The sequence below is a fragment of the Myotis daubentonii genome, chromosome 14, assembly GCF_963259705.1.
Source record: "Myotis daubentonii chromosome 14, mMyoDau2.1, whole genome shotgun sequence".
NCBI lineage: Eukaryota > Metazoa > Chordata > Mammalia > Chiroptera > Vespertilionidae > Myotis > Myotis daubentonii.
The window spans coordinates 42161748-42174297 of NC_081853.1; the positions used below are offsets into that span (position 1 = coordinate 42161748).

General features: G+C 39.1%; 1 protein-coding gene across 1 annotated transcript in view; it reads left to right on the plus strand.

Moving 5' to 3' along the window:
* RARB (retinoic acid receptor beta) overlaps window positions 1-12550 on the plus strand; it is a 646552-nt gene that overhangs the window by 289349 nt on the left and 344653 nt on the right. The window contains exon 4 of the mRNA XM_059664097.1: window positions 4372-4819. Coding sequence (XP_059520080.1) covers window positions 4642-4819 — 178 coding nt within the window. The 5' untranslated portion in view covers window positions 4372-4641. The remainder of the gene's footprint in view (window positions 1-4371; window positions 4820-12550) is intronic.

A 12550-nucleotide genomic window follows, 5' to 3' on the forward strand; every position in this document is an offset into this window, starting at 1 on the left:
GTTGTGACAGAGACTGTACGGCCTTCCATCTAAAATATTTCCTTCCTTTGTAGAAGAAATTTGCCAATCTTGTGCCTAGAGCAGTGGTTCTCTACTTTTAGGTGAATCAGAACCATCTGGAGACTTGTTAGAACAGATTGCTGGGCTCACCTAGAATTTCTGATTCTGCAGATCTCGGGTGGGGCTTGAAGAATCTGCATTTCTAACAAGTGTCCAGATGATACTGTTGCTGGTGGACCAGGGACTCTGCTTGGAGAACCACTGGTCTAAAGGAACTATTTGGCCTTTTTTTAAAAAATCATATGTAAGTATCAAGTTTATAAAATCAATATTTAGAAGTATAAGCTTCGAAGCTTGCATGAAAATTTAAGCTATAAACAGCCTCCAGTGAATTAAATGTGACACAAAATAATGAAAATGTAAGTTTTTAAACCTTATGGTGGAACAAGAACCTTAACAAGTTAAACTGGAGAAAATATACTGTGTTTTATCTATAATACGATCTCACAGATACAAGCATAGGTGTTAACGATTTCTGTGCCCTCTGCCTTCGCACTGGCACATTTCATCCAAGCAGTTGGTGGGCAGACCTATCACTCCCCGTCCTGTCATTCCACCATTTATTAAAGGCAGATTCCTGACTAGAACAACACCATCTATGCAAACAGTTATTTAAAAATATTTTCTGCCGAAACCGGTTTAGCTCAGTGGATAGAGCGTCGGCCTGCGGACTGAAAGGTCCCAGGTTTGATTCCGGTCAAGGGCATGTACCTGGGTTGCGGGCACATCCTCAGTAGGAGATGTGCAGGAGGCAGCTGATTGGTGTTTCTCTCTCATCGATGTTTCTGACTCTTTGTCTCTCTCCCTTCCTCTCTGTAAAAAATCAATAAAATATATTTTAAAAAAATATTTTCTGTTTCCTGCTCTAAAATATTTTTTCAGCATTTTTAAAATTGCGCATCTTCTTGTGAGACACCTTTGTTCTGAACAACACAGTTTAAGGAACTTGATTTGAAACCTACTCCTCTTCTCTTGACCCCTCTCACAGATGAAGAAACTGACACCCAGGGAATGATGGTGGTCGATCCAAGACCTCCTGACCCAGTCCCCACTTCCTTCCCCGCCTGCACGCCAGCTCCTGTTTGCTTTGCCTCAGGGGGTGAAGAAAAGAACCCTGAATGAGCCCAATCTCAAATTAGACATGAAGGGGGGAAAAAAACCACTGCTAATACCAGTGAACAAAGAAAACTCTCTGCTTCCAGGAATAGCCTTAATCAGTCACATATGTGAACACAGACCCAGTGACCGTTCAGACAGTTTTCCACCAACATAACAGGATTTTCCCGACACATTGATTTTTTTTCTTGTGCCTATTATCAGTATCAGTCTTTTTTTTTTTTTTTTTTAAGATCCTAGGCATGATAGCAGACCTTTTAACCAGGCAGGCAGGATGCCAAAAACCTGAAGTGTTTGAAAGCAAAGAGAAATAAAGGATATTGAGAGGAGAAATAGTCCCTGGTTGGTAAAAACAAACAAACAAACAGCTTTAAAAATCTAAGAATTGTGCCCTGCGGGGGTGGGTTTGCTGAACTGTCAGCTCTACCAGTTAATGAGGCAGTTTGTCTAATGGAGATAGAAAAGACCACTGATAACAACGCTGGGCTTTGTGTGTGTGATTTAAAAATCAAATTGAGTGGAAATGCAGCAAACACTAAATGGTATTGTTTATTTTCTAATTAATTTGCTGCAAACTGCAAAATTCAAGTGCTAAATATGTTAGCTGGTGCGTGATTTTTAGACGAGAAAGCAATGGAAACATTCACCTCTCATAGTCCATTTGCTTTCTTTTCATTCGAGAAACAAGTCGTGGTTTGAAAGTTTGAAAAGGACATTGATATTTGGGGTGGGACATCCCTTTTGTGTGTTATATAAGCCAAGCAGGGAGGTAGTCTCCTTTGTAAGGTTTCGTGGAGATGCAGGGAGCCTGGGACCATATGGTCTGACTGTTGAAGATGTTCATTTTTAATATTAATAGGCCAGGGATTCAAGGCCCTGCCGAGAATGTCATCTAAGTGAGGACAGCTGCTCCCATCACAACTGCTCATGGACTTTTTCCTCTGTGGGACACAACCAGGACCACGCATGCGCTCAGTATAAATAGTACAACCAACCAGATCTAGGTGCAAATTCTGGCTTAGCCTCAGGCTGACTCTGTGATGTTAGGGACGGGTTATTTAAATTCACTAAGACTTAGTCTTTTTCCTCTGACAAATAGAGATTATAATGCCTGCCTTATGGGACTATTCTTAGATCTACACATCTCATAAGTGAAGTGCCTGACACACAGTAAACAAATAAATGGAAGTTATGATGTATTGGAACATTTTAGGATTAGTAATAACCAAACTCTAACTTCACAAACTGAGCAATCGGTAAGCTCTCATGAGTCTTTGTTCTTAAATTTACCTAAATCCCACCTCTTCTTCTTCACTTCCATGACAAATGTTTTAGTCCTAATGCTCTTTCCCGAGGACTTTTGTGATGTGTTCTCTCCCCTGCCCTAACCCCAAAGCCTCTTGTCCATTCCAGCAAGCTTGTTCTCAGGAGCATGTCATCTGATGGGACAATACACGTATTTGTAGCAAACTTTTCCCAACTGTTCACTACCTACCTCAGCGGTTCTCAACCTGTGGGTCGCGACGCCGTTAGGGGTCGTACGACCCTTTCACAGGGGTCGCCTAAGACCATCGGAAAACACATATATAATTACATATTGTTTTGTGATTAATCACTATGCTTTAATTATGTTCAATTTGTAACAAAGAAAATACATCCTGCATATCAGATATTTACATTATGATTCATAACAGTAGCAACATTATAGTTATGAAGTAGCAACAAAAATAATTTTATGGTTGGGGGTCACCACAACATGAAGAACTGTATTAAAGGGCCGCGGCATTAGGAAGGTTGAGAACCACTGATCTACCTCGTCTTTACTATGAATCAGATACTAATCTTTTCTTGAAATTACCTCATTTAATCCTCACAACACCCCTTTGAAGTAAATTGTATTATTACCCCAATTCAAATTAAACACACACACATACACAAACACAACATATTGAGAGGTAATTGTCAAAGGGGTGGAGCCATGATTTGAACTTAAGCAGTCCGGCTCTAGAATCGGGCTAACAGTTGGCCTTTATGCTGATCTTGAGATACTACTGTTCCTGCTTCGTGCAACGTGGGCTTACACCCAGGGCTTGCTATTTAGTGAGCTCCAGAATTTTGACTTTCACTGAATATTGGTCATCAGGACCAAGGTAGACCTCTGAAGTTCATAGCCAGCCCACTCTAGAATCTATTTCAGTTTTCTTCTATTCCCTGTCTTGAGGAATTCTCAGTGCTGAGCATCCTGAAAATACCCTTTGTAGGGGACAGGGCAGCTTTGTCATCCTCAACAATATGACCTCAATGGGAGCTGTTAAAACTAGAAATTCCATGAGAGCAGAGGACACATTAGTGTTGTTCTATTCTGTATGTTCTAGTACCTACACCAGCACCTGGCACATAATTGTAAGTTAGGATTTGACTGACTGATGAATGATTGAATGGGTGGACAAATGAATGATGGTGGTAAGAATAAATTGTTGGAGAGATGGATGAGTAGACAGTATTCTTAGAAAAGTGTATACTGTTGACAATAAGGGTTGATATAAAATATTTCTCTGATCTTTGAGGACTATATCTTACCTACCTTTTATTAGATTATAGTTTTCTCCCACAATTCTATTTATCTTGTTGGGTATATCATTCCCAATGGCTGCATTAAAATCCAAAGTTCTTTATATGAGATATGTAAAATCTTGGAAGCATAAAGGTTAGGACAAGATTAATCAAATTGTTTATAAAAGAAGCAAAAAAAAATCATGTATTCATTCATTTATTCAACCAATATTTCTTGAGCATCTGCCTGTCTGGTACTAGTATAGGAGCTTAAACTAGAGCTGTTAACAAAACAGAAAAATTTTGCCCTCCTAGTGAGTACATTCTAATAGGGGAGACAGACAAAAACAAACACTCCCACTGTGTAATGATCAAGTGCCATGGAGAAAAATTAAGCAGGGTGAGGACTACAGAAATGATGGTGGATAGAGATTGATATTTAATATCAGTTAGAGTTATTTTGAAATTGCATGTAAGTTTCATTCTATATTAGAATCTGAACATTTAAGAAAATTAAAGTGAATGTAGGGGAACAACTAGGAATTAAAAAGCAGGTTAATATTAGAGGTTTTTCATAAATTGATTAAGAGGAGAATATTTTTGACTTGTGAAATATATACATACATATATTTTTTCTTACAGGATTAGCATCTCTGGACTTTTAGAGTGATAGCATTTCCCAACCTCAAACTGAAAGAAAAGAAAAAGATATCCATAATCAGCATAGCAAAATGAGAGGTGAATAAACCATGCTGGGAAGACGCAAGGTCATCTGTTGAACTGTCTTGCCTTTGGTCCAGAACACAGCTCAGACTCAAGTGTTGCCCTGAATTTACCTCTACAACTTTGGTTCAAGACCCGGAGTGATGTGTTCCCACCCCAGAACACCTTCTATTTTGTGAGGCCTGAAACATGACCACCAGTAGCCACGCATGTCCCGTCCCGGCAGTGAATGGACACATGACTCACTATCCAGCCGCGCCCTACCCATTGCTCTTTCCGCCAGTCATCGGAGGGCTTTCCCTGCCTCCTCTTCATGGCCTTCATGGGCACCCTCCTCCAAGTGGATGCAGCACCCCGTCACCTGCCAGTAAGTACCACCGAGATCTCCTCCCTTATTTCTTTGTTGATTGGCTTAATGGACCTGAGAAAACAGGATGGTTCATCTCCAGAGTGGGTTTTTATTCCATTGGATATTGGTTTCTCTTGGTGTAGAATTGTACCTTTAGTGCAATTGGCAGAAATATGAAAGAGATAAATGGTGAATTTTAGAATTTGGGTCATTCAAAACCACACTGATATTTTGCTAGATTTTATAAAATGTAAACACTGATATTTTGCTAGATTTTATAAAAGATAATCAGCATATGCGGCCAATATACCTGAAGAAATTAGACACTTAATGATGTGAACAGTGAATGGGTAGTTGGTGCCATAAAAATCATTAATGATAACTGTGGCTTGAACATCGATTTTGGTTATAAAGTTCCCTTTGACTATCTTACTGATTTCCCAAGTACTGATAACATGCATAATTGCTCTCAACTTCCCAGGGACCTTTGCTACCAATTCATATCACATAAGCTTTTTAAATGCCCGTGACCATTTGACTCTACTAAGCTATTTCTTCCGATCTTCTCTAAAGTGTGGGCTGTAAAGTACGATAGAACAAAAGTAGAGTTAGACTTCTTCACACTGATATGACTTATTCATAGAAAGCACCTATGTCATGTGATTTAAAAAGAAAAGTTTGGCCTATTTAAGGACAAACTATGAGAGCCAGTGAACAATCCCACCTCTTAGAGTTGGGTTGCCTGGTTTGACATCTGGAGGTAAAAAGGCTTGTTGATTCCACATCACCAGACACCACAGCACACACTCCAGGTTCTTCCTGGTTCAGAGCTCGACAGGAGCATGTTAGAGCTCTTTCTGGTGGTTATTTTGCATTTTGCTGCTTTTTAAAGAATTCCTCCAAATATTTGCTTGGTACTTAGACATTTTTATTTTGAAGTACTGCCTTATTTTCTTCTTTATTGTAGTATTTGTACTTTATCTTCTCTCTCCCACTATATTTTTAGCTCACTGGGAGCAGGGGGATACCTCATCTAACCAGGATCCCTTAGCTCCTGGTACAGTAGTAGGGGATAGATGTCTGGATGTCTGCATGTCTGGGTGTATGATGGACAGATGAGCAGATGGATGGACAGATTTTCACTGCAGAGATGTCGATGGTAATCACAGTGTTATCATGCCTGATATATATATATAGACTTACTTTCCTTCTTGGAATGACCTGACTAGAATTCTTCTCTTCTGTATTTCTGACCAGAGCAGGTGACCTATAAATTTTTTCAAATGATTATTAACATTCTCCCATGCTTCTCAAGTTCAAATTGAGAGTAGACGTAGCCAAAGTCGCTTCTCTGCTATCAGAAGAGATGGAAATAGTTCCTGTATTCAAAATATTGTTCACCCAATGCAAAAGATACAATGAAGTTGTTCTCAGCTAATGCATAAAGGGGGAGTCTGTGTAAATGATTGTTAAAGCCATTAAAATTTCACCTAAGTGCCTCCATCTAATTTCATAACTCAGCCAGTCTGATGGATAGCATGTCTAACACATTTCTTTCCTAAGATCAGAAGTGTATTTTGTACATGTAGCCACGAGTTAAATAAGACATAAGCATTATTCCCCTTCTGGGTAATCTAATCTTACAGATAGCAAAGTCTTAGGTAGCTGCAGCCCCTAGGTCAGCGGTTCTCAACCTGTGGGTCGTGACCCCTTTGACGGTTGAACGACCCTTTCACAGGGGTCGCCTAAGACCATCCTGCATATCAGATATTTACATCACGATTCATAACAGTAGCAACATTACAGTTATGAAGTAGCAACGAAAATAATTTTATGGTTGGGTCACAACATGAGGAACTGTATTTAAAGGTCCAGAAGATTGAGAACCACTGCCCTAGATGCTCACAACAAATCCCAGAAACTGTAGGATTCTTTGGCTACTGATTTTAAGAAAAATGCAGAGCCTAATTAATGGTGGGTGAGATCTTTATGCTGGCTTAGCACCCCTGACCAGTTCAACAGGTTCTCAGTATATAGATCCATCACCCATCTCTTCGCAGCTTGGAAAACTACACAACTATAAGTCAAATCAAGCCCAGCATGAGTTTGTTAATAAAGTTTTATTGGAGCACAGCCACAGTCATTTGTTTAATAATGTTTATATATTGTCTGTGGCTGCTTTCGTGCTACAATGTTAGAGATCATAGAGCCCACAAATCCTAACATCTTGACTGTATTGCTCTTTCCAGAAAAAGTTTGCTGACCCCTGTTTTGAAGGTAAGAGCATTGAAATAGGAGTCAAATCATTCTTGATCTAATCAGGCTCTGTCTCAAACTGGTGATGTTAGCTCTTCTAATTTCTTCGCCCAATCAGAGCCTCAGTGGCTCAGCCTGTACCCTGCATGAGTTGGGCTATATCATATCTAGGGCTCCCTGTACCTCTAAATATAAGGCTGTTCTTTTCATTTCATGATTATTAATAAAGCACACGATGCTTTCACTACCAGGTTAAACCATAAGGCGATTGCTATTTTTCTAGATCAAAATTGGTCAAACCTTGGTAGTTTCACATGATTCAACCTTTAGAAGAAGAGGGTTTGCAATTTAAAAAAGGGGGCGTATATAATGGATGACAATTGTTTTCTGAGAGCCTTAGGATGCTGAGTGGCTAGAGAAGGGGTAGACAGAGAACAAGGTACAGAAAGTTCAGGCTGGAAACTTGAATGTTGGCTTACTTTGAATCCTGGCTAATGCATTGTTGTATTAGTTTTTGCTACAGACAAAGCACATGAAAACCACTCAGATTGAAATTATTGAAAGAAGCCACTGTTACTAATGCAGTCAGTTAGTTGGCCGTTGAATAGTGAGCTGTCTTTGTTACAGCTTATGGTTTAGAAGACCGGGGAACAAGGGTAAGGTCTTAAAAGTTGCACACAGACTCTCTCTTGGCTAAAAATAAACTTAGAGTTTTATTCATGTCCTGAGGTTAATTAGGGAAGTAGCCAAATTCTATAAAGTCACAATTACTAACAAAACACATGCTTGGGTGAAAAAGCCGACTAATCTAGAATGCAAAAGGAACAAACATTTTGGGGAATGGCTCCATAAAGAGGGTTCTGTCATTGAACTCTATGATTTGCTGGTGTTTCTTTCATAATCTGTACACATCTAGATTCTCCTGCCCTGTAACAGGCTTCTTTTAGCATCCTGTATTATAAAGGCTCAAGAGCATTCCATCTTAAAGGGATGTAAGAGCAATTTCCATTGTGGCTACTGATGTTACACCCACTCCCTACACTTCTGTCCATTTACTTCTAATTCTCTAGTCACCTGACCTCCTAGATTAGAACCTGAACTCTGCATATTTAACCACTCTTTTCCTATAATACATATGTCCCCCTTCCACATATCAATATATGGCTATTTAACCTGTTTCAGTTTCTCTCCCATCAACTCTAAACTATTTTTATTTGAAGAATAGTCTTCTTTAACTATCATATTCAAGTATTTTAAGGATGATGGAGAGTATAAATGATAAAGAAAAGTTGTACTATAAGGGATGAAATAAGATCATCTCCAAGGCCCTTTCAACTCTAGCAGGTGATGTATAGTCAGATTTTTTCCTGGTCTCCAAGCCATTTGGAGGCAAAAAACTGGTATCTCCTTGTTTAGTGCCTGCTGTTCTGCAGCATGAAGGTCTTGCTATTGGTTTGACCATTTGTTGCCATTCACAATTCAGAGGGAAAGATGTGGCCACTTTTCAGAAACTGTGTTCTCCAAAACCTTCTATCCTAGGGAACAAATGCTTCATGCTTTCAGGAGAGAGATGAATTTAAAGCAGCTTCTATGGGTGCACATTCTTGTCTTTGCATCCTGACTTAACTCATGTATCATGGAGTCTCTAAGCTTAGAAATCAGGAAACGTATAAGAAAAGAGGGAGTTTAAATAAGTAATAAAAACACTGCAATGTATCAAGCACTTCCTGGATCATCCACTAAGCACATAATGTATGTCATTCTTAATTTTTTATAATAGTCTCCCAATTTTGATCCCAGGCTATGAGCAGCAGCCCCATTTTAAGATGAAAACATGAGGCTTAGAGAAAGTAAAGAGCTTACACAGCTAGTTAATGTTGGAACCAAATTTCAAGGCCAAATCTTGGATCCACCAAGTGCATGTCTTTCCCTGTGGGTTGGGCAATGAAGCCAACTTAACCCCTCCGATTAATTGCATGTATCATGTGCAGTGAATGGGTATCTCTTTCCCAGGATGCTTCAGGAAGTCCTTAGGGATGAAGGGCATTTGAAAGGACCTCACAACTTCTTTAGTTTCACCAACGACTGTGGAAGCAGATATCATGTTTCATTAAAATAGGGAGATGAGGGTAGACCCCACTGTCAAGGAGTCACTTTAGATGCCTCTGCTTAGCTCTGTCCTAGGAGTAGAGAGCTGGTCACCTTCAGGCAAGGGTGATTTCCAACAAGAACGAAGCTGATAATGCTATGCCAGGGAACACTTAAAATTTCATGTACCTGAGCTCTGTGAAAGTTGGACAACTGTCCGTCTTTCTCTCTTTAGGTTCCTTTCATGGTTGCTTGTTCTGTTTTATTGCCACACATGTGCTTTTTTATAGGTTGTTGTAAGCTGGAAAATATTGTTAAAAGTTTTGGCTTTAGAGCCACTCTCAAAATGATCTCAGTTTAACTTTAGCATCTTAAAATGAGAGTTCTTTCCCTGGTTCTTTAATGACCAGAAAGTGCTCTCCTGTCAAAATCACAAAATGGGGTTTATGCTTAAAAAAGGCACAACCTTCTGGAGAGACAGACTGTGAGTCTCAGAATTACCAACGACAGGACATAAAATGAGTTTTATATCTATATATTGTCTTAAACCAGCCGTTCCCAACCTATGGGTTGCGACCCCTTTGTTGGTCGAACGACCCTTTCACAGGGGTCGCCTAAGACCATCCTGCATATCAGATATTTACATTATGATTCATAACAGTAGTAGCAATATTACAGTTATGAAGTAGCAACGAAAATAATTTTATGGTTGGGTCACGACACGAGGAACTGTATTTAAAGGGACAGAAGGTTGAGAACCACTGTCTTAAACTAAGAGGAGTCTTGTTACCCAACTTGTCTAAAGTAGTGTAGGCTGCCTCATTGGACTTCCTTACTGTGTGTTAAGGACAATTGTTTCTGAGGTTTTGATCTTGTTTTAAATACATGCAGATTGATGGTAACTAAAACCAACTCATTAATTCCTTTTATCCATCACCTGTGGTCTTGTCTTCTTTCTACTGTGAGTTATATTTGTCCTTAAACATATACAATGAACCCATTGAACGGGGATCATATCTCATTTTAAGATGTCTGGGGCTTAGTATATTATTGGTATTTAGTGGATACCAAATAAAACATGCATAGCATATATATATATATCATGTATACGTTTACATATATATACACATACACATACATGAATAGGTCATATATATGTATCCTTATTTTTAAACCAAATAAAAATAAGGTAAAATAAATTTGTTAGGAATTTTAATAAACCAATTATAACTATTTGGCCTATTTCATCTGCCTTCAGTCATTGGATACTTTGAAGTTCTGAGGCTGAGGGAGGGAGGTAAATGCTTTTACCTGGATGTTTAGAAACAGAGTTTACATATTTGGGATGACTGAATAGTTCTAATGGTCTTGCATAGACCTAGAGCCACATGTGTATTATATGAGTTCATTTGTTAAAGGTATTGATTATTTGTGTACACTGCCTCTCTTCCCCCAAGATAAAAGAATTTTTGTGTCTTCTTAATATCTCAATTTCCCCAGACTCTCTGGTTGAGTACAGTGTGTAATTCTCTAAATAGTTCTAATGAGGAGTTGGGCTCATTCTGTTTGTTGAACTTTACCCCAAAGGGATCAAGAGTATGTGAACATGAATTAGAAACAAAAGGATATTGTTCAGTTTTATCAAATTAACTACAATGCCCAAAGGAGAATCTCAACTCTGGAAGTGCGTTCTTAAAGGCAAATAGGCTTTCAGTCCACAGAGCATATCATAAAAATAGGAATGAATTTATCTCTAGGTTATCCCACCAATGATTATTCCTAGGGAGAGCATGTTTGGAAGAATATACAAAAAGTTATCTACTTATTAGATAATTAAACTAAAAAAACCATTTTTGACTCTATGAAAATTGAACCTGTAAAAATTGGAATTACCACAACAGTTGGCTATGAGATATGAGAACGTCAATGTGTTCCAAATTTGTCTTGATGAATCCATCAATCTGCAGCTTCTATATATTTCATATGGTCTGTTTTTCCCCCATTGAGATGAATTGGAGTGATGGGAGATTGACTTCTGAACAGGTAGATGGACATGAGGACAGATGGAACCACCACCAGGTGGCCATGCTCCGGGCCATCTTCAGGATGTAGCTCAGGCAGTCCCACAGAACCTCTACCTGTAAAGACTTATGCTGAGTCTTAAAGTGATCATTGCTTCCTATTCTGTCTTTCTCTGTTTTTCTATTTTGGCTCCCTCTGGTATTTGAATGATTCATTTAAACTGGAAAGAGAGAAGGGGAGAGAGAAGAGGGAGAGGGAGACAAGGAGGGAGGAAAGAGAGAGAAACAGACTGAAGATAAGAAAAAGACAGAGAGACTAGTTAATTCTATTCTTTGAGCTCCAGGCCACCTCTAAGAACTTGAGGTCATCAGGTCAACCAGTGGCTAGGTGGTACCAACAACTCTCTTGTGGGGTTTTTTAAAACTCTGGCATGAGAATAAGTATTAAAAGTAGTTACCATTTACTTAGTTAGCTACAGGTGTTACCTCTTTTTGCCAACTGGAAAAGAGAAATAGAGAAACAATGACCTAAGTAACCAACTTTCATAGGTTGCTTAGATATAATTGTTGAAACTGGGTTTGAACTCTTCTTGCTTTGCATAAAGCCAGTTTTGTGTGTTTTTTAACAAATCTATGTTGGCGGTGGATATCAAGGCAATAAAAACATTTTTAAAACAGTGCATCTATCTTCACGGAAGTGGCAGTCCTATTGGGAAGTCATAATTACGTAAGCCATTTAGCTCTAAAAACCCTGATTGCTCTTTCCTCTGTAAGGCCTTGATTTTGTAAAGCTTGTGACATACCTTCCCACCCACACACCCCCTGTGCATGCTTTGATTTATGATGCACGTTCTATTCTGCTGTCTAGTTGTTTTCACAACTTTCCTCCTCTGCTTCTCTGTTAACCTGATGCCAGACACATGTTGGAAACTCACTGAAGGTATGTGGAATGACTGACTCAGTGGTTCTCACTGGTCAGGGATTTTGGGAATTTGTGGATGGGCTTTTGGATGTCACAATGAGAGAGCCCTTTGGGCATTTAATGGGCAGGGGTGAGGAGGCTGAATGCCCTGCACTATGCACAATAGTTACAAATAATAAAAAATGGTCTCATATGCTTGTGACTTCTCAATGTCTCACCAGACTCTTATGTTAAGAGCTCCCCGGGAATAAATTATGGTTAACTAAAACATAAACCATAACTCCATTTTATATTGAAATGTAAAATATTGTGTGCTTTTATTATACCCTGAATTATTTAGGACTGTAATTGCTGTGTAAATCAAGTGTAGGCTGACTCTTTTTTTTTGGGGGGGGGAGACATTTCCAAGAGTCACCCACTATTTCAGAAAATTACGTCACTGAGGACTGCTGTTTTTGGTAT